At 42.6% G+C, this 23,338-nt stretch overlaps 1 protein-coding gene across 3 annotated transcripts in view; it reads right to left on the bottom strand.

The window, feature by feature from the left end:
- Window positions 1–23,030, bottom strand: part of tnc (tenascin C) — a 48,048-nt gene extending 25,018 nt beyond the window's left edge. For 2 of the 3 annotated variants that reach the window (XM_038704293.1, XM_038704294.1), the window contains exons 1-8: window positions 22,634–23,029; window positions 10,650–11,229; window positions 8,719–9,939; window positions 6,419–6,682; window positions 6,214–6,329; window positions 5,537–5,690; window positions 587–856; window positions 13–198 (exon numbers count right to left, since the gene is read on the bottom strand). In XM_038704293.1, coding sequence (XP_038560221.1) covers window positions 13–198; window positions 587–856; window positions 5,537–5,690; window positions 6,214–6,329; window positions 6,419–6,682; window positions 8,719–9,939; window positions 10,650–11,136 — 2,698 coding nt within the window. In that variant the 5' untranslated portion in view covers window positions 11,137–11,229; window positions 22,634–23,029. Of the gene's footprint in view, window positions 1–12; window positions 199–586; window positions 857–5,536; window positions 5,691–6,213; window positions 6,330–6,418; window positions 6,683–8,718; window positions 9,940–10,649; window positions 11,230–22,633 lie in introns of all 3 variants that reach the window. The other variant, XM_038704296.1, reaches the window with a different exon arrangement.
- Between the last annotated feature and the right edge of the window lie 308 nt (window positions 23,031–23,338).

Below are 23,338 nucleotides of genomic sequence, written 5' to 3'. Positions count from 1 at the left end.
TGTGTGTGGTACCGGTGATCTTGGCCTGGGTTGTATCCTTGGGTCCTGGGTGGAAGAGCAGCTCTCCGTGCTCGCCTCCAGACAAAGGTCCATACTTGATGCGGTAGTTGTCCACCTGAGCATGGCTGTTCTTCCACTCAAGAGTGATGCTCTCGTCCGTCAGCTCCACCATCTGAAGGTCTCTGGGGGCATCCAGGTCTACAACACAGAAATGGACTTAGGATAGATGCACCTAAATAACTAATCTAGGCCCAAACCTGAAGCAGTTCCTTATAGAAGACAATATTGACATTTTCCATATTATTCTATACGGAGGTAATTTGGTCCTACAAGAAATGCATACATCCACGTACACACATCAGCAGGATATCCTCCCTCATAAACATATAGCCATAAGTAAAGTATGTGTGGTCTATCCCCCCTCCCCCAAAAGCTGACACACAGCTCATTAAACATGGCTATAATAAACAGTTAATGCCTGTGAAAGTTTTTCATTTGGGAAGAAGGTTGTTAATAGTTAATGTAAAAAAAGTTCAGGTAGATCTAAAACACAGCACATCAAATTGTTATTTCAGTCAGACAGTACCTGTGAGGAAAGACTGGTAGACAGGAATACTGGTCCGTTCTCCTTTCCGAGCAATCAGAGATACCTCGTACTGGGTGTCGGGGGTGAGGCTTCCCAGGTGGTACTGGGTGTCAGTGGAGGACAGCTCTACCACTTTGCGATCAGCGGTGTCCGAGCTGGGCCCGTATGAGACGCTGACCCCGTCCACCTCAGCCACGGGCTGGAACCAGGTCACCAGCGCTGTGGTGTCCGTCACGTCACGCACGTCCACTGTGCTGGGGGCATCAATCACTGGAGAGATATGTGATAAAATTGTAAAGTATGTTAAAGGACCCATATTGTTAAAATTCCAATGCCTTTCTATACACATATGATCAAAGGTATTTAACTAAAGACTGTTGAATTTGTGGAGCAGTTACGTTTAAAGGCATTCTGCCTTTGCAGCATTTGAACTGAAAAGTGTCCACTCAGCAGTTATTAAGAGGTGCTGCTGTTGCTGTCTGCCCAACCCGTTCTCATCTCAGGCGTTATGTACCCACACTTTGAGACAGCATAGTTATTTTACATAAAAGGTACCCTTCAGCATACTTATGAAACGCTGCAGTTTGCTTTTGCATTGCAACACAAAGGAGGCCAAACCTACCAGCTGATGTGCACAGCTATAGGGTTAGCAGGTTGACATGCATTTATTCACTGACTTAGGTTTAGGCACAAACTTCTGTGATGGTTAATAAGGTTAGGGTAAGGCGCTTCAGGGGACTATCAACTCCTTAAACACAAACTTCGCCAGCTATCTTGACCCCAGGGCATCATATACAGACGTGCCTGGAGACGTTTCATACACAAATAACTACGCTTTGATACCCTTTTTCTCAGCGTGGGTATATGAGGCCTGAGATGAGAACGGGCTGGTCTGCTATTTAGTATTCTGTGTGTCTTTTAAGTTTAAAAGTATAACAACATTTCAAGTCTGTCTTAAAACAATAGTCATTTAAACAGGTTACGTCGCTGTAATCATTTACCAAATCAAACTAGAATTCCTGTTCACTTTTGAGATCAGTCAACATCTGAGACACACGTTGCTAGTTTTCATTAGAGGATTGTTTATGCTCATGGTCAGCTAGAATGCTGATTGAACGCAGTAGATGTCCAATTTTGTGTCTCTGTCTCCACTTCATTTCTTTCCAGATAGAATTTAGCAGTAGACATCTTTTGTTTTGGTTATATCACTTTTGGTGTTAGTTGAGTCATCGTCCAGCTTTGCCTCTCTGTCATTCCTGTGTTTTCCTGTCGTTTTCCCTGCCCCGTTTGTTTTCTGTGTGTGTGTGTCTGTCTGTCTGTCTGTCTGTCCAGGTGTGGCACTCCGATCCTGCTCCTGCTGCTAATCACCTGCACACCTGTTCCTCATCCTCTCCTACCAACCTCCCGGACACCTGTGACTCATCCACTAATCAAAACTCTGCAGGACATCTACCCTTCACTCTAGTCCTCACCAGATCGTTCAGCTTGCAAATGTGGTATAACGTCACGGCCAAGTGCTCTTAGTCACTGTTGTTTCCTCTGTGTTTTTTGGACTCCTAACGAATCTTGTATTTGAACTAACCTCAGCTGAGTCTTGCATTTGAGTCAAGATATTTCTGTTCTTAACACATCGATGAAGTTGAACTCTGACCATAGGCAATGTAGGTAGGAAGCAAATCGATGAGTTAGGTGTGGGGTAAAGGCAGAACATGTCAAGGTTTATATATATATATATATTGCATGAATACAGTCATTTCAGCAATGCAGGTGATGAAAATTGTGACAACCCTCTTGCATTTATGGGGTTATTCAAACTATTTACAGATCAAATCCCCACACCATGAAGGGCGCATTTTCACAGGCACTGAAATTGATTTGTCACACGCAAACAACTTTAGGAAAGTCAACCTTCTGTGCAGCGCTGATAATATGAAGAATCTTTATTTGAGCTTAACACAGATTCATCTTCTGAGGAGGCTGCGAGTGTGTCGTTCTGGTGTCACGCTACCATTCTCCTGGGAGGCCGGTGTCCCTCTGAGCCTGACTGCTTGACTGACTGGCGACTCCCACACATGGTCGGTTGGGTTGGAGGGGGAGGAGAGAGGGGAGGACGAAAGGACTCGCTTTCCACAATTACCCCCACAGCATGCAAATCCCACAGTATGCACCCGCAAACCGGTGTAATGGAAGACATTAAGAGAGCCTGACTGACGAATTCTGAACCTTCTAATCCAAGTACTGTAGTGCTGACACATGGGCATAAGTGTGTGTGTGTACATGCATAAGCAGTGGACAGAAGAAACATTCTCCTTTACTTTCTCTTGTATTCCAAAATTTCTTCAAAATACATTAAAAGGAATTTTTACAGAAAGCATTTAACTTGTCACCAATGTCAGTGTGCAAATCCTTTTTCACAGACACACTAGTAGCATGCATTTCTTTCCAGCAGCTCACTGCTGCCACAACAGAAATGTGTAAATGATGTCATCTCATTAAAGCGTGAAACATTTCATTATAACATGATATGATGGTATGTAGTAGAATGGAACAAGAAGCTTCCATATGTTGCTAAAAGAAGAAAAAGATCCAGTCAGTGTTTAAAGCGAAACACTAGCCTAGATGAAAACATGCTGCCAATGCCTCCTGGCTGGATGACTAGACATTAGGAATGATTATGTTCGTAAAGAATGTTGGAGTGTGGATGTAGCCTAAGAGTTAAAGAAATCTAATAGCCAATACTACGAAACAAGTTCAACATACCCAGGATATGCTTTTGTTATCTGGCTTCACTAACACTAACAATCACAATCAGACGTGGTCACACGACTCTTGTTACATTTTACAAACGAAGAGAAAACTATATTAGACAAATACGAAGAAGTTCAACACATAATCCAGGTTAAAAGCAACACAGCTGGAGCTGCGACATGCAGGAAGAAAACTGTACACTGTGTGAATGTGTAAGTTAACAGGCTTATAATATCACTGCTGCATCAATGGGCCATGAGTAGATCTGACTAAGATTACATTTGTGTATTCCATTAAATGAATGGGTTGCTTCGATGTATTCTTAAGACGTGCATAACAATTTTAGCCTTACTCTTTCAGCTGCAGCGGTTGTGTGTCTGTGTTTCCACATTAAAAGCTGCATGCACTGAACAAGTGGTCATTCCAATTTACTTTCAAGAACCTCTAATTAAATCTGATTTTTTAATTTTATTTAACAAAAAAGTTCCAAACATTGCTCTAAATTAACTTCATAAAGTAACAAAAGGAAAAATCCATTCATGCCATAAAAAGTGCTTAAATAGTGGTGGAAAGAATGTATCTCAACCTTTACAGAAAAATCAGTGCCAAATTGCAAAAAGTGCACAGTACGTGACCAACCTCTGTAATATGGGAAAGAAAAACAACCAAATGTTACAATAAACCAATTTATAAACTTAACTTATATACCAACATATATTCTCATAATATTCAGCCTAACATAAAAAGAAACATTAAAGCGTGAGTGGTGAGTAGGTCAGCAGTAACAAGTACAAGGCTTTAGTGCTTCAATCAGTCTCTGGTGTATCTGTAAGATGATATCGCTATTTGGAAGCATTTCCGCATCACCTACAGCAGCCTATTAAACAGTCTGCGGGATCTTCTATGGATGGAGATGCCATTTTCCAAGACATTTGATTGATCAGTAAGCTGTGTTTTTATAGTGTTGACCTATTATCTCAAACGTAACCTGCTCCGGAGCAGGTTGGACTTTTAGCAGAAGTTACCATGGCAATGTATCCCAGTAAGAAGTGAACCACTGACGTAGGACTGAAAACCCAGGGTTAACCTTCCTTACCCCAAATACTACTTTACAGTATAGTCCCTCTACTCTCAGGGGGTTACAATCTTATAGTGATGACAGAAGTTTTAATGCTAAGCAAAGTTCATCCTGGATCCAGCTTCATTCTTTAAACGCACATTCAATTTAGCAGCCTCTCTCTCATCAGCGGTGACAACCTTCCCTACCTCATATTGTACCTCTCTAAGGCTATTTATTTTGTGACAGAACATTTTCATGTTTCAAAAAGGTTGTTATCATGTTGTCAGCATTTTACCGCCATACAATTGTAAAGAATTTTCTTATTAAAAAGTCCTTCAATTAAGTAATCTTTTAGCTTATTCAATTCAAGTGAGATTTATTGGTAAGGGTGCATTTTCCATTATAATGCAGAATATGAGATCCAACCATCAAACTATAGAACAGGCCCTTAATGTGCTCTACACTGAGTTATTGCAGTAATTTACCAGCACAGTTTGAGTCCAGGTTTAGGTTTCAGCCACTGGGCCTTACTTATACAAACTTTAGCAGTTTAGCCTCTCACTCACCCCCCATCAAGACACCTAAAAGACATCTAAAAATAGTCTGGTGGTTCTTGGTTGGTCTGGCAGGTGAAGTCATTCAGGCCTGTTTTCTCTCTTTATATTGATGCCCAGCCCTGAGTTCCTCAGGCTTTATAGCCTAATGGAGTTCTGAAGATATCTCATAACTTGCCAATAGGGCTGAAATTCCATGTTTCTTTTCACTACCCCAGCTAAATCACAACAATGCAATGAAATCTAATGAGCTAATCACTCAGGGCTGTTTTCAGTACTCTGTTTGGGGCTGCAAGATCGATAACCCGTCAAAGTTCAAAAATCTGTCCCCATTATCTAATTTTTCCTTTGGCTTACCTGAAAATATCGACTACAAACTATTTCATAAAACAGAATTTAACTCTCTACTTCATATTGTGCCCTGAGGCAACAGGGCACAATATGACAATATGTTGTTGCAGTGGAGGGTTAAGTTAGAGAACCCATTGCAAAATGAGTATATGTACACCCTACTGGACTGAAACCATTCCAGTAAGTCTAAAACAAAACAACCATAAGCCAGTTAGCAGCGTGAATGAGTACACTTACTTGTGATGACGTTCTTGGAGGCAGGCGGTCCATGGTTATTGTTCTTTACCACCACCAGTTTGACCTCGTACTCCTGGCCAGGGCCCAGGCCTGACTGCTCAAAGGTGGTCTCTGGACGGCTGAGGGGGTTACGAATCTCACCATCCTCCTCTTTCTGCCAGCACCAAAAAACACCAGTCATCAACCACTACAAAGACTAGTCCTGGCATAATGTGTGGAGTGGGAGAAAAAAAACCAGCCAAATCATACATAATGGCGCTCTGGGTGGCGTTTAGACTTAAGAGTTGACAGGGGACTCAGATTAATAGAGTGTGGCTTTGAGTAGATCCCAGTAGAACTTTCACTGAGCACTCTAAAAAGCAAAATAAAGCATTAAACAAAGTAACATTCGCTCTGTGCTGTATGGTCATTGGAGATGTCAGGACATGCTACCAGTTTTAACTGCTGTGTTTTTGCATTCTGGCTTGGCTAAACTGTTTTCCACAGGATACCCACCCTGATCCCCATGTATGCACATTAGGCAGTTACTGAATTTGAAGTAGGGGGTCTGCAGTGGGTCGTATATGGTTTCAACCAGAGGAAAATGTGGATAATGACAGAGACTGCGGTGGGCTCTAGAGTTCAACCACCTCCTGGAATACAAAAGCCCCATTAACATATTGTATGGCAGGACTCACTGTGTTTCTGAAGATGAGGTTCCAGCCATCGAAAGGAATGTCCAACGGGTCCCACTGCACCTCCACTGATGTCTCCCGTACTGACTTGAACTTGAGTCCTTCAGGCTCTGGCAGATCTGAGAGGCATAGAACAAAACTCCGTCTACATCGCATCTACATTTATACCCTGCATTTTGTAAACTGCTACAGAGAGGACTTGACATACGTGTAGCCACCCTAGCACTGACAGGAACACTCTTTTTGTTGTTGAGCACAGCATAGACGCTGATCAGATACTCCACACCAGGCTCAAGCTCCCTAATAGTGGCCATCTTCAGGTCCCCAGGCACCTTCATGTCCAGCTCCAGACCTCCAGTGGCTGTGGGGACGTAGGTGATCAGGTACTCGGTCACACGCATCTCATTCACCCAGGACAGGTCCACCGTCTCTGGGGTGACCTCCATCACTGTTAGGTCTGTAGGTGGTGAGACTGTGGAGAGACACTGAAAATCAGTGATCTGCATTGAGAGTTTTCAAATATTAGTAACATTGTAATGGCAGTTTTCTCCACTTATTTTATGGTAAGAAATGTGTCTATGGGCAAATAAACTGACTTGCTGATACATTTAGTTGACATTTGAAGGGACATTTTGAAAGAAGAGATAAGATATCATCAGGTTGGTTGCCTGTAATTGATTTTCTGTGGAAATAAGTCAACTCAATTTTATAGAAAATATAAATATAACCTAAAGACTGGACAGGATTCAGAGCCATGCTGACATTTTTGTAAATGTCACTGAAGACTGATGTCGTTTTATAATATAGGCTATTAAAGATTTTCAGTGATTTTGTCATTCATCTCTGAACCAGGGTTGTATCTGAAATCAAGCAGTGTGTATGTTGTTTTTACTTAAAAGCTGCACTAACCAATACTTTTATAGAAACAATGAGTCAAACCACTTTGCGGCACCCCACAGCTCTACAGAATATTTCTAGTCTCTTTTAGTTAATTATTTGTGTTTTTACAGCCAGCTACTTTAATGTTTGGTTCCGTCTCACTTTTCTCACAAACCCTGTTTCCAGCTGCAGCATTCAACTGTTTTCAGCAAAAAAGCTCTGAGCTTGAGAGAGAAATTTGGACTACTATATTGGGGTCACCAGGAGCAAGACTCCAAATAATCTCCTGATCAGAGGTGGTTAGTAACAAGTTACATTTACTCTGTTACATGCACTTTAACATTTGTAACTTTTTAGTAAATTGTACTGTACTAGTTTGAATGCATCTGTAGGGGGCTGCAAGATCGATAACCCGTCAAAGTTCAAAAATCTGTCCCATTATCTAATTTTTCCTCTGGCTTGGCTGAAAGTATCCACTACAAACTATTTCATAAAACAGAATTTAACTCTCTACTTCTTACTTGAGTAGTTTTTTCTCATTTATTTATTTACTGCAGTCAAGCATCCACACAGGATATCGACGCTTTGTCAGGCTTTTTCAAAGCTACACATAGAATATCATGCTTAAAAACTCCTCCTGCTTTCTGCCTTAATGTAAATGTACAAGCTAACAGTGTAGAGCAGTCTGCATTTAACTGGGCATGCTCATTGGTGTAGCCTGATGAAGACAGAACAAAATATGCACACACAAAAAAGACAAACTACTCTTATTTCATGTGGATGTGACTGATGTAAGGTTTTAACCATAGATTGATGATATAATATACAGAGACACCTGTATTGAATAGGCAATAAATTATGAAACATCACAGAATTATCTCCTAATTTGATTTGTTTGCCAAATCATAATTTAATATCGGGGACAACAAGAAAATATAGTAAGCAATAAGTAAAGATTGTTTTAAAATAAAAACAATTTTTTAAATCTTTACTTCTTGGCGTACTAACGGATTATGATATTAATGCAGTATTTTATTTTGTAATCACACTTGTTGGATACACACTGGGAATATTGTCCTGGTGTAAATATGGCAGGTTATCTAATTAGTAGATGATGACTTGTCATTTCATCACAAATAAATACAAAAAATCAGAAACCGGACTTTCAGTCAGGACACTGATGTGAGTTTCCTTTGTGAATAAAAAAGTCAACATTGAATGTTTTATTTAAGTTACGTAGGTTATGTAAGTTGCATAAGTTACACAAGTAAGGTTTCTTACGGAACTTGTGTGAGTTAATTGATGTACTTAATGTAGTAATTTTAACCCACATCATGATCTTTTTCTAAACGTAACCAAGTACATTTGGTGCCTAAACCTAACCAAATTGTTGTTTCACAATGTTAACAACGTACCATTTCAAAAGATTAGCTATATCAACTTCACAGTCACGGGATAACTTTTGCTGCACACACTGGTAGTATAATAAAAAGACACAAGACACAAAGATACAACCAGTATGAAATAAAATCCTGCACACCATAGGGCCTAAATAGCACATGTCTAAGAGTTTATTCTATTGAAACTCTGTAATGAACCTGTCGAAAGCTGCACAGTATGTATACTTACCGTCAGAGCAGTCCTCTCCGATGAAGCCCTCATCGCAAACACACACTCCGTTCTCACATTGACCCTGGTTCTGGCAGTCTCCTGGGCAAGTCAGTATGGAGCAGTCCGGCCCAGTGAAACCTTCATAACACACACAGTTGCCATCAACGCAGTAACCTCTGTTAAGACAGTTCTTGGGACATGTCTTCTCACTGCAGTCCTCACCAGCGAAACCCTTATGACAAACACATTGTCCGTTCACACAGTGACCACGGTCCAGGCAGTCATTGGGGCAGGTCAGCTCGCCGCAGTCTTTGCCCTTGAAGCCGACAAAGCACACGCACTTGCCATCCACACACTCGCCACGTCCCATGCAGTCTTTTGGACAGGTCTTGATGCTGCAGTCCTCCCCAGCGTAGCCTTTGTCGCATATGCACTGTCCCTCAATGCAGCGGCCACGGTCTTGGCAATTGTTCGGGCAGGAGAGCTCGCTACAGTCTTCACCTTGGTATCCTACGTTGCATACACATTCTCCATTAATGCACTGGCCCTTGTTGCTGCAGTTGTCGGGGCACGACAGGATGGAGCAATCTTCACCCTCAAATCCTGGATCACAAATGCACTTCCCGTTGAAGCAATGACCTCTCTCATTGCAGTTCTTGGGACAGGTGAGCTTCGAGCAATCCTCTCCGCTGTAGCCAGTCTGGCACACACACTGGCCATTCACACACATGCCGCGGTTGTTACAGTTGCCAGGACAAGTGAGCTCACCGCAGTCTTCTCCAGTGTAGCCCTCTTCACAGTAGCAGGTGCCGTTGACGCAGCGTCCGCGGTCATAGCAGTCGTTCGGACAGATGAGTTCGGAGCAGTCAAAGCCGGTCCATGGCTCATCGCAAACACACTCATCGTCCACGCAGCGTCCACGGCCCAGGCAGTTGTTTAGGCATTTGGTCTGGGTGCAGTCCTCACCTATGAAGCCCTCTTCACAGAGGCAGGACCCATCAATACAGTGCCCGTAGTCACCACAGTCCAGCTGGCAGAGCTCAATACTGCAGTCATCCCCACCGAAGCTCTCAAAGCATTCACATTTGCCATCCACACAGCGGCCCTGGTCCTGGCAGTCGTTAGGACACTCAGGTTCGGTGCAGTTGGGGCCCTTCCATCCAGGCTCACATACGCAGCTGCAGGTGTCAGTGCTCCAGTTCCCACGGCCATTACAGTAAGGCTTTGTGGACACTTCACCTGGGGAAGGCAAAAGAGGAAAAGGAAGTATTTTGAAACCAGCCTGTTGTGACAAAAACAACATGTGCAATGCAAACATAAACTGTAGCCTCTTATCTAAGAGCTGCACGAGGCAACTTGAAAGCTACCAAAAGGACAAACAAGTATTTAAACAAAGGTGAGAATTAGATTTGAATGGAAGACGTTGTTAATGCAAACTGGGTGAATCCATAGCATTTAGATGTGGCACTCTTCTCTGTCTTCTCTTGTTGCACTTTGTGATGTATGTGTTACACTTTGGTGTGTGATATTGCAGTTGCAAGTTTCCAAGATATCTTTGCTGGTGCACACAAGGATGCTTTGACAGCCCATAAGTAACAGTCTGAATTTTGCATTGACAACAGAAGTGCATCACCATTTGACAATAATGCAACTGACAATAAATAGTAATAAGACAATGTTCACTGCATTAAGTGGGAAGATAAATCTATGAACTTATCCATGATTTGGAAAAGTGATGGCAGTCATGTAAAAGCCAATTTGCAGTTAATGGACTCTTCAAAACTGATTACCTGGGATCAGCTTTTAAAATTGTGTTATATTTGTTCCCTCATTTAAAATCCGTTTTCATGACCTTTCTACTCTCAAACACGGTTTATTGGAAGCACTTTAGAAATGTATACATTTACATTTATGAACACACTGCCATTGTAACAAAGGTATAGAATTGCCTGTAATTTGAGCTCCACAGCAGCCTGCACCACTGCTGCACTGTTCTCTCAGACTAGACAGCTCTGACTCCAGCATCTCCAGCCTGTTCAGGATATCCTTGATGTCTGGCATCTGGTTGTCGCAGCCGCATGCCTGCTTGGGGATACTGATGCGGTGTGTGAAAACAATCTGATTGTCGCCATCGTCCGTGTGCTCTATGTGCTCGGTGTTCTGCATTGCCATCGGGGCAGTCTTGTGTTTGAGCTCGGTGCCTCCGGGCGAGTCGAGGTCCACAGAACAGAGGGACGTGGAGGGGACGTTGATGTTATAGACGTGGTTGAACACTACCGGCTGGTCGGGGTGGGGGAGGGTGAGGTTCTCTTGGGTTTTCTTAGGCATCAGAGCCTCTCTACGGTGGCGGATGATCTTCTTGACCAGGCCAGCGGTGGAGAGCTCAAGGAGAAGGGCCATGGTCGCGCAGCCTATGAGGAAGCCTTTCACCCCCATGATGACACACTGGCACTGCAGGCTCTGAGGATGTAGCAGCTGAGTGCAGAATGGAGTCTATTCAGCTATCAAATGGGTATTCTTGTCTTGAGTCTAGAGTAAAAGAAAGTACAGACAGAAGGGGAAAATTAGGAAATTTGATTCATATACAGAATTTACTTTCCAGGCACATAACTTTGTCATATTGTTCTTCTTTATGAGGAACACACAGCACAGAGCATTCCACACAGAATTCTGTTGGATATCCACATTTCTGCTTTGCCCTTGCCATTCAGGATAGATGTATGAACATAGCCCCACCACACACACACATATATCCACACTCAGGACCATAGCTGGTCTGAAACATTGTAATATCCCACTAAAAAGCAATTAACCTTCTTCTGTTGCCCCAACAAAGGACCACTTCCAATCCTGATGCTGCTTCTCACCCATTTTAGCCCCTGTGCAGTGAGTGGAGGAGATACACACTTAAAGGACGACATTGAGTCATTCTTTTTACAATTCCTCTGGGGACCAAGAGCAGCAATTACTGCAGGGACGGCGTGTGACCTTGGGGATCCAAAGCTTTCTCTTTCTGACCACGTTGAGACAGGTTTCCACAAACAGCAACATCTGCATGGTGGGGAGCCTCCAGCCTCCCAGTCCAGACCACAACCCAAGCTGACAGATTAATACCGGTGTATGGTTAAACCATCTGTCGACTTCCCGTAAAGCACAGAGGTCTGCAGAAACTTCCCTGCTACCAGCAAACCGGCAGTTCAGCTTTCCCAGATAGCTCTCCTGACAGCCACTGGGTTTTCTTTTATTTCTATAACATGATTCTTATTGCTTTCACCAAATACATCTTAGACATGATTCTTTTAAAAGGACTGCTGGAAGAACGTGCTGAGGTTGTAGCAACCTTAAAAGCTGCTGTTTTTTTCTTGCTCTTCAATCTTAGAATTCAATTAAACAGGTTGGTTAAAAGTATGCTGTTTGCTACATGCGAGTCTGGGTCTGTTACATCCAACATTAGTTTTTATTTGTGAAAAAGAGGACTGATTGAAGCATTTTGTTGTTTATCTACTAATCAGGTTTCAGGTCATGCATATGCTGAAAGATGACAAGTGATTTAGAGTAAAATTCTTGGCCCGTCAGTACTAGAAAGGGGAAAGGGAGCACAAAATTATGAATATAAATTCCGTGCGCAGCAATAGACTTCCTGTTTTTTACAGTGTCTGGCTCAGCCTGCGTTTATATAATAGCACTTTTTACCACACCTGGTCAAAGATGCTGATGTCGATTATTTCCTACCTCTAATAAAACTAGTGTGTGCCTTGGCTGCTCCAAAGGTTAATAGAAGCTGTTAGCAGCCAACATGAAAATGCATGATTGCAGGAATATGTATGAAGGAGTTTAATTCTCTCCACTACATCTGACTTAGTCACACTGGTATGAATGCAGCAAAAACACAGGATGTCTTTGCAGGTCCTTTTCATGTGTGCAGGAACAGGGAGGCTGACAGTCAGCAGGTAATATTCCAGGAAGCGGTGCTTGGTCTCCTCATCCTGGCATGACGTGTGATTAGACAAGCTGACAGATGAGCTCAGCTTGGAGGGATCCCACGCCTTCACCCCCACCCTTTTCCCCGAACCCTCCAGACCCCTGATTAGACAGGTAGGGATGAGTGCCTCTGTGATGGGAAGACTGTAAAAGTGATAATGTAGCTTGCTGATGGGAGCGCTGAGGATCTGGGCCCTCAGGCCCCCCCCCCCGTCTCACTCTCTAACACACTATGTCACACATGCATGTGTCCACACACACCAATACAGTCACACTGCTGTGCTCAAGCATCACAAACTAGGGATTAAATCAACAAAATAGCCAGAAAATTGCTTTGAGTTTCTGCTAAGGTTTTAGTTCTGGGCGGATGGTTGGCTTTCTCACTTTGAAGGCTGGCTGCTCTCCACATGGACCTCTGAGCGAGGCAACCCTGAGAGACTAAAGCGGTCTTTGTGTGAGGATCTGTGGCTCTGGCAAAACTCTGCTTTATTCAGAAATAGATGAAGAGAAGAGACTTCCAGTTGGTGAAAAAATCTTTTTTTGTGATCTTAGCTGCCATCTACTAGTGTTTAATATGAAGCAGAACAATCACAGTAAGAGAAGCTGAGTGTGACCCTGAGAAACACAGAGCTGATTGCTCTGGTTGGACTTCCTTCATGAGCGCCCTGTGGCCCTGGCACTATGCTAATGCAGCTGGTTGCTGGCACTGTAGACATGGACTTGATACAATCTGACTGCTGCTGCTTTGTTATTCCCTCACTTGGTTTTACTCTATAGTTAGCTTCTCAAACAGCAACAAAGCTTGTTGTCCGCCTTTTCATTGAATGCAAGTCGAATTTTTCCAGGGGAGACCTGCTGGCACGCACACATTTGGTGCAACTGATCTAAATTACCCTGTTGTGAATGAGTCCAATGAAAACACACAGCGGAGAGCTGGATTTAAAGATCCAGTTGGGGTGCATTTCAAAAGTGATTAGGTCTCTCACTGTCAGGAATGTTAAATTAATTTAATGGTATTGTTGTTTCGGGAATAAAGTGAAGGGGTGCCCTAACCCTAAAACGCAACCCCTGACCCTAACCCTGCCCCCACTCCTAAAACAATATCTACAAATATCCAAAAATCTGAATCAATTAAACAGCCATACAGATGTCTCCAAAAGACCCCCAAACTTACGTGCAGCCCGCAGAAGAATATTCCGGTCATATATGGGTTTTTTTTGTAAATGTTCGTTCAGTTTAAAATGTTTTCTCTGGGAAGGACCTTCTCATTATGTACATGTTAGGGCTGTCCCCGACAAAGGATTTACATAGTTGAATCAGAATTGTCAAGTCTTGCCTATAGTCGACTGATAGTCGGATTGCGTGTGTTTGTGCACGGCTATTGGGGGGTAACTTCAGTGTAACTTACACTGTACATTTCCAGCTAAACTGAGGCATATTGTTAATAATTTTCTCTTTCTCTTTCTCTTCTCTTGCATGCCTGCCATTCACTTGTCTTGTGCAGACTGTGGCTCAGGAGGTAGAGCGTTAATCGGAAGGTCGGCGGTTCAATCCCCGGCTCCTCCAGGCTGCATGTCAAAGTGTCCTTGGGCAAGATACTGAACCCCAAACTGCCATTGGTAGCTGTTCCACCAGTGTGTGTTAGTTTCTGTTTGAGCACTTAGGTTCAGTGATTGAATGTGTATGAATGGTGAATGCAGATGTAGTGTAAAAGCGCTTTGAGTGGTCGAAAAGACGGGTAGGGGTTGTTTCCAAGTAACTGTTTAAAAATGATATAATATTCTTTGTGTGGTTCATCAATGGTGATATATGGTCTCTGCACGACACCAGTGAAGCTGGTGCTCCATCTCATCAGCAAGTGTTCCTCTTCTGCCACTACACACTACACACATACATGCTGCGCCTACACATGCGCACTGACCTCCTTCCTTAAGAGTTATGGTTACACATTAAATTTACATTACATTTATTCATTTAGCTGACGCTTTTATCCAAAGCGACTTACAATTGCTATACACGTCAGAGGTCGCACGCCTCTGGAGAAACTAGGGGTTAAGTGTCTTGCTCAGGGACACAGTGGTGAATGGGTCACAGTGGGAATTGAACCCGGATCTCCCACACCAAAGGCAAGCATCTTATCTATGCGCCATCACCACACCTTAAACCTTTATTAAAATATTTTTTTCCTTTATTAAAATATTTTTTTCCTTTTTACAGCATTATACGTTGATATTTATATTGTTATTGTTTATTAACTCATTGGGAGAAAACTTATATTTTTATTTTTATGTAAAATCAGACGTTGAGCACCCAAAATCAGCAAAATGGCATGATCCTCGTTTCACTGCGAAGCTGCGACTGTGAGATTGACAGTCAAATCAGGCTTCGCCCATAGAAGCATCGAATCTTCAAATATTTGGGATCATCCCTAGTACACTTGTTTATTTGTATAGGCCCTAAGAAAGAGTGCCATCCAAAGTTTACAATCCACTGATTTACGTAAGTCTCCTCTATCCCTGATCCATCCCTGATTTTCCCATTAGTCTAATTTAAAAAACATGGCACATCCAACTAGCTGAAGCAGCAGTAACTCTGTCCTTCCTTGCAAGAACAAGTGTTTTCCAGCATGTCTCTGTGGTGCTTCTGCTTTTCGCTTCCATGTTGTGTAAGTAAGTCTGGAACCATAATCCTTAGGACAATCAAGAGAATGCATTTATTTTACACAAAGGAAGACCAAAGGGATAAAGATAAGAGTCCGCACAAATCCCCATAAGCTACTGTATACCCCCAGCCCAACATGGCATGCAAAGATCTATCTTATTATAGTGGCCTATTACATTGCTCTTGTTTCCATTTGGACAGTGCTGTTTCAATGGAAATAAATAAATCTTCAGTGGATGATTACTTTACCTGTGTTCTTTTTCTCCTACTGTCTCACATTTTTAGACACAAGTTTTACTTTCAATTGGTTGAGAGATTGATAAGCAGATTCGCTGTCTGGGGGGACTGCAGGCATCATTTCTTTTAAACTCAGCCAGGGCCCCATGCTGACAAACTTAATCGTCACTGTAGTTCACCTTTGCTGAGACTCTGCCATATGGCAGGTCCTAGAAAAATCAGAAAAGAAAACTATTAGTCTGCAAGCATTCAGCAGCAGTTATCTGCCGTTCTGCATTTGAAAAGCAGATCAACATGGAAGTGCAGTCAATGCATTTTATGAGGGATAAGAAAGATTTGTTAACTATCAGTGGATAATGGCAGCAGTGTGAACAGACAATGCAGCATTCGTCTGATAACTTGACAACAAACAAACTGAATAATGAGGCAGAGTGCCCCACTTGGTGCGTAAAAGCTGTAAATATTCAATGACTACAACTACAACTCAAGTCCCAGGACTGTATGTTAAACAGGTCTGATAGGATGCACATGCTTTCTTTTCATTTCTGAAGAATTTATCAAGCTTGCCTAGTTTTGTAGGTCACACATGACAAAAACTCAGCTTGCCTTCTTTGGTACAGAATCCAAATCTGGGTCGTGGTATAAGGACTTAATGAAGGGTTATTGTCTGGGGCTCTTTTCACCTTGAGACACTGCCACACTGGAACTGGGGGAAATGACCAGGAAATGGGCTTCAGTCACAGACACTCACCGCGTTGTCGCGAATTATGAAATAAACGTCTTTTTCTAATCCCGCTTTAAAGAGCAATGTCATATCCCAAAGACCCATAAATCCAATAGAATTGAAATCTGCTGATGAACATATTTATCACAATCATGCAAGGTAAAAGAAGCCTCCCACATATGTCCTGAGCTAGGGTAGGTGAATATTGATTTGGGTCCTGTACCTCCACCAAGGTCATGGCCTGAGAGATAGTGAGTTGCTGAGGACAGCACTATTGCTGTGAGTTATAATCATCAAACACAGAAATGAATTTCCAGGAAGAGGCATAGCTTGAGTTGACTGCTTGACGTGCGATCGATGGTACAGTTGTTGCTGCTCCTCAGAAAAGGTTTTTCAAATTTTATCACCTCATGCTCTGGTAGACACACACTGTCTTTCTCTTTCTGCCTTTTATGGCCAATGTGGCCTCACTGTTGTGCTGAACTACACAAAACCCAGACGGCAGAATAAAGAAGCCAACTGCTTGCTTAATAGCTAAAAAGATGCAGTGTTAGAAAACATGAGTAAGAGTCAATCAGTTTTATGTGAGGGAACTAAGCAGGTGAGAATAGGCTGAGCTCAGGATTTGGTTCACATATGGCAGTGATGTCTTCAGGCCATGATATTAGGACAAAGCTAATTAGGTAAAGACAAGCCTCCTCTGAGTCTGCTCCTGTGGAAAACCTTCCAGCTTCTGTCGTATAGGCAACTGAGAAAAAAAATTGGCAGGTTAATCATTCAAATTAAATGAATGTAAATAATGCCTTTTATGAGTTGGCAATATGTCAATCTTGTTTTCATAGATTGGTTTGCTACCCAGTGGCCAAAAACCTTGGCGCTTACGTGCTTTAAAGTCTTTTTATTTTCTCGAAATCTTAGTTGGAAACTGTTATATATTTGCAGTGCACTGGCAGCCATTCACACTTTTCTGTAATTGTGTCTATTTGGGATACCCAATAGAATTAGAGTATTATTGTCACTGAGGACCTTAGATGACTCTTAGATACACAGGCCACTGTGGTTGTATTGATGAGTGTCTATGTATGTAATAACTATAATTATATATTTAACTCTTGACAAATGTTCTGCCTAAAGGTTCTTTGCCTTTGAAGAATAAAATGTTTCCATTCCTTCTCATACCAAACAATGACTGAAGGCACTGATGTGAAATAAATTAAGCATTTCAATATTTTCACTACAACACTCTCTGTCATTACTTCCCGTATGGTGAAAAAGAAATAACAATTTGACTTGCTAAACAGGAATGAAATGGGTAATACGCTGTTTTCATCAACTGGTTTCATCAAACCAAGGCTGCGCTCATTGGCTCTCCCCTGTGACCCCGCTGGATCCGATGACACAGATAGCGGGCGAGTGGTGGGGGTTAGTGTGTTTGTGGCTGATAAGGCGGACGGGGAGGCTGGATCTGAGATACCGGCAGAAACACTTATCTGGATCCTCAGAGAGAGCACTCTGCCAAGGCTGAGCCCTATCGCGCTAACAGAACCGCCAGAGTGATTTGGAGCCAGAGTTGACATGACTGACTGATACCGCCCCAAAAAGTCTATTTCTTCAACCAAAACCAATTTCTGACTTTGACACTAAGATAGGGGGAAAACGAATGTTGTGCAAACGAGAGCGCTCGCTGGGTCAATCATACAGCAGACAGTCAAATCTTAATTTAGTTTTTACTGCATTGTGATTTGACTCGTGGCTCGCAGTGAGGCCCATCAATATTCTTTATGGCTCTTTCCCTGCGGTGCCTCTGTCTTGTGCTGCTGGGTCCAGATGGAGAGGTTGGATGCTAGTCATTGTTCATGAGCTTTTTAACATGCTGGGTGCTGGTGACCTACTGTTTATTAGCCTAACCCCTGTGTGGTGTGGAGACTTGGCAGCCTCATGCGTAGCTTTTACAGCTCCACCTGCTGTTTTCAGCAGACACTTGTAATTGCGTAGCCCTCCGTTCTACTTACTTCCTCTCCTCAGCTTTCACACTGCACTGCAATTACAATAAAATCTGGTAATGCTACACAAAGGTATTGATGTCAACTTCTGGGACTTGTCTAAACTTACCATGTAACTAACACCTTCCCTCTCAGCTAATCAGCTGCAAGGTGAGCGCACAGTCTCAGAAGAGCATAGAGGGATTTATAAATTTGTCAGACAGCAAGAATCAGTTGACCTACAGACTGAAAGAACATGAACAACGAATATACTTAGTGACCCAGAACTGTCTAGATGCTTGTTTTTTTGTACCAAAGGAATCTATTTTTAACGTAGAGAATAGAAAATACCCCTCTCCATGTGGAATATTTTAGACATTTGAATCGTAGTCTAGTAACTAGAAAGAATGTAGACACTAGAGGGAAAGATTTTTTGATAAAGTCCCAAGAATGCTGAGTAAACATGTAAGACAACTTTGCAAGGCCTTTCAAAGACTGCGTTTTTCAGCACTTTACACTGGAGGTTTATTGGTTACTTCCATTCAAACAGGATAGGAAGGATTCTTTTTTCTCTCCAGTAGAAATGGAAGCGAGCATGTTGGCTGTGATGCCGGGACATCTGTTTGTCCTTGTCTGTGATGAAAGCCTGAAGCGTGTTGCGTGTCCAAATTGGGAGTGCCTTCCATTCAGACACTTGTATGAGCCTAATGACCCCGGTCCCCGGGGTCGGCTCTTCATTGGCTTCCCCTGTTTTTTACCATTTCCCCCAATTTAAATTGTCTGCCCTCCTCAAAAGGGCCCCCATATTGTTCCAAGAACATTATGGCTCATGCATTCCAATGTGCAAGGTCACTGGTGGAGGCAAAGTGTCAGAGCGAAGTGTCTACCACATGTGTTCGTCTATTGGATGCCACCAATGGAGAGCCGGGCAATACAAAGGAATCCTGGCTCCCACCGCTCCAAGACTTCCACGCCTTTCCTGTCCCATCTGGGATGTTTAAACCACTGGATTTGTTTGAGGGGGGTCTATGTTCTGTGCAGATCACTAATCTGACTGGGCCTGATTGGGACAGAGGAAAACTCTGGAGACTTATGTAGTCATAATGCACACATTGGTGAAAACGCTGACCCTTACAAATATTTATTTGAGCACAAAGCCAGTGGGGGGAAATAGGCACACTTCTCTTTGATGCAGTCCTTCACGTTCAGTCACTAATCGTAGTAATAAAACAGGATCTGTAACTGAACTGTAACCATTTTCCTAAAATAAGCAGATATCCCAAGTACCTAGTTGACAAATAGATAATACTTTGTCTTACAGGTTGGATACTGGTGTTTTTATGTGAGAGTCTATGCTAGCAGCTCTGTGAGGCTGTGCAATACTTTTTCTTATTGGGCACTGCAGTGCTTTCAAGTACATGCAAATGGAAGCAGGCTAACATGCTCACAATGACAATGCTAACATGCTGATGTTAAGCAAGTATAATGTTAGCCATCTTAGTTTAGGATGTTAGCGAATCCCTCTCTCAACATTAGATCTTCATGCTCACTGTACTGAAAATGTCTTTTGGTTGATTAGATTCAAGGTATTGAGAACCATCTGGACCACAGGTGGTGATATGCCAAATCTGGCAAAACTTAATTGAACACCACTATATCTAGAGCCAGAAAGACATTTCACCAGAAACCAGAGACAATGTTGAAGAAGAGAGACAAAGGGAAGGCCAGGAGATGAGGCAGCAATGGGAGTCTGGATGAACCTGAATTAAAGATGATGTTTATTTAGTTCAACCAAAACATATCTGCCTATCTCCTGAATCTGGAATAGTCACAATTACTATTTGCTCTAAATTACCAGTGGAGGAGCTAAGTGGGGTTAAAGACAGTCACCCTCTCAGGGAGCTTTGTAGGGCATGGAGCGTTGGGAGCTAACAGCTGTCCAAACAAAGGCCTGTTTCCCACTCATCGTTATGCCGAGTGTCACATTCGATGGCTACTCATATGCGTAGCCACAGCATCATGAAACATTAATGCACCGTGCTTGTGCTGCCACCTACCATTGGATAGTGCGCCTGGTAGGAATAACTAGTCAGTATCTTTGTATATCATTAAGCTGCAAAATTAAATCAAAATTAGACAAAAACCATTAGATATTTGAGATGTGTTGACAAGTCAGCAGTGAACCTGAAGTCACAGCCAGTAAAACATTGTGTCCACATCTCATCATATACAATTACCGTCCAGCAGATGCTGCCCTGGTATCCTGTGGGTCTCCTCCATCACAGCCCACCTCATATCTTTATACACTCCATTCACTTCTCTCTCTCCTCACTGACTAGCTCGTTTACCCCTCTCCCTCCCACTAAGCTCCTCCTGCTAAGATGTACATAGGGGTTCCGATATCAGGCACCATAAGGATACGATTTTCCACAAACAGCTTCAGGGGAAAGAATGTATATCTGAGAAACCTGCAATAAATCTTGCCTTGCCCTGCCTTAAAGAACTTCATTAGCTTTCAGAGGAGAATGCCATGCTGATTTAGATGCACTTTTGGAGGCTTGCTCACACTGGCAAGAATAAGATTTGATACTAAAAACTATGTATATTTTGAAAGCAGAAACTGCCATTTTCAAATGAAAAGTTGAACAGCAGCCAAACATGCCCATTCTCAATTCAGTACAGTCAGGGGATTTTGTACAACAGCCTTACTTGGTATGGTATGACCAGTAGCTTATGGTGGTTAATGTTTTCTAATGTTAGTGGACTAATAATGCTGAGTAACGGATACTCCTGAGTCCATTTACTGACCCTTCTTTACTGTAACACTACATTTTAGCTTTTGCCACTATCCCATAATATACACATGTGACCACAGAGGCTGCTGTTTTGCCAAAGTTGCACAGTCTCACTTGAATTCTTAACTTTTCTAAGCAAAAATCATACAAAATTGATGAGGTAAAAATGACAGCAACTGGCAGCAAGTAGCCATATCATTGAAGACCAGTTTCTTTACTAATCCATCAAACATCCTCTCCTTCATATTGTCTGTTTCTCTTTCTGCAATCTCTTTGTGCGACACTACTGACAAACAAATGAAGCTGATCTGGAGATAGGAGACTGGGAAGCACATGGAGGTGAACAGTCACTGTGTGTGTGTGTGCGTGTGTGTGTGTGTGTGTGTGTGTGTGTGTGTGTGTGTGTCAGTGAAGCTGCCAGTTTACAGCCGGCAGTATGTATGCTGGAGATCTGGGAGAGGAACCAACCAGCAGCATCTAATACAGAGCAGCTGTCTATCTCCTGGGTTACACAAGTCTACTGTCTGCTGGCAACCATAAAGTGTGCAGCTGGACCTACTCCGGCAAGCTGCACAAACACATACGGACACACACACACTAACCCTACCCATCTCTCCTCTGCTATCCCATCAAACCACAACTCATCATCAGCCTTAATGCAAGCAGAATAATTCAGTGGATCACCATAGACTTCCATCTCTGAAGACATCAGTCTTTTTACCTGCTCTGGTAATAAATAGAAAATAGACAGCTAGAAGAAAGACTTTCACAGTAAAACATAATTGGCACCCAGGTGCATGCAGTAAAGAGCAAAATTAAGCCAGTCTCTGAAGTCCTCACTTGTAAAACATGAGGATAAATTACAGAAGCTGCTTTGATGAGTGGAAATAATCGTTTTATTGCTAACATTGCATCACCCACATTCTTCACTGGAGGTGAGAATATAGCATTCAGCTTGGTCTCAAACAGTGCCTCAGCTCTCCAATTAGTTGATTAATTGACAGAAAATGAATCAACAGCAATGTTAATGAACAAATAGTCAATATATCAAGCAAAAAATCAAATGTTGGTTGGTTTTCACTTTTCAAATAGCAGGATTTGCAGGTTTTCTCATGTCTCGATCATTGTCAACTGAATATTTGGGGGATTTGGACAAAGCAAGTAATTTGAAGATGCCACTCTCAGAACTTGCGATTAGCATTTTTCTAAATTTTCAAAGGATTTTTTTCCCTCTCCACTAGATATATAAGTCTGCAATTTTCACGCATTAAACAATAAATAACCTACAGAAAAATTGCTAATTGGTTCATTAGTTGTAGGCCTACAGTGCATTTGATAAAACGACTAAAACCGAAAAGACTTCTCCAGAAAGTTTTAATGTCAAAACGTATACAAGTGGGGAAAAAAAGCCAAGAGAATGTGGTTGAAGTTATTAAGTTGATGAGCTTTGCAATTCAGTTTTTTAAATTGTCTTAAAAAGGTAAAGCAATCACCCATTCATTCTGCTCCCATTCAAACACACCAGCTCCATGCAGGTAAGGAAGATGACTTACCTCACACACAATGCTCACAGCCTCTCCGCTGATTAGAAAAGTGAAGCAGAAGCAGTGTTGCAGAGAGTCTTATCAGCCAGCCCTGACAAATGTTCTCACCAGTCTGTATCTCTCAGAGCGCTGACAGCTCTGTCATCTTCCCTCTTCTCTCTGTTCTCTTAGAGTGTTTACTCGAGTCTACCTAGAGAGCCGGCTGATGTTGTGCAGCCAGTGAGAAGAGAGAGAGAGAGGGTGAGAGAGGTATAGAGATGGAGAGTGGCAGAGAGAGGGAGAGAGTGAGTGAAAGAGAGAATTCCCTTTCTCTTAAACAGTAGACCCTCTGCGGTCAGACTCCACTCCCACCTACTGCTCTCTTAAATGCCCCCACCCATTCACCCTCTCAACAGCATTGTGACTGAGAGAGAAGGAGCTGAAACGGGACGCCTCAAGGCTGGAAAGAGAGAGAGAGAGTGACTGAGAGAAAGAGAGTGGGGAGTGGGGGGGGGGGGCGACCATTAGCAGCAAATTGCAGCAGGCAAGCCAATGGAAAGCAAGATATGAGTGAATGCAGGGTCTGCATTAACATAGCATTTAAGAACTTGAAAGAAGGGAGTGAACAGGGACCGCCTTTGCTCCATTTGTGAGACTGATGAGGATGCAGACCCCAGTAAACACTGAATTAATGTAAAAATGATGTACTGGACTAAGTTTGAAAACATTGTTCCA

The sequence above is a fragment of the Micropterus salmoides genome, unplaced genomic scaffold (assembly GCF_014851395.1).
Source record: "Micropterus salmoides isolate LMB-PRFRI ecotype aquatic unplaced genomic scaffold, ASM1485139v1 Ms_hic_scaffold_7, whole genome shotgun sequence".
Taxonomy (NCBI): Eukaryota; Metazoa; Chordata; class Actinopteri; order Centrarchiformes; family Centrarchidae; genus Micropterus; species Micropterus salmoides.
The sequence above is the reverse complement of the archived record's forward strand: the minus strand, read 5'-3'. Positions and strand labels throughout refer to the sequence as shown.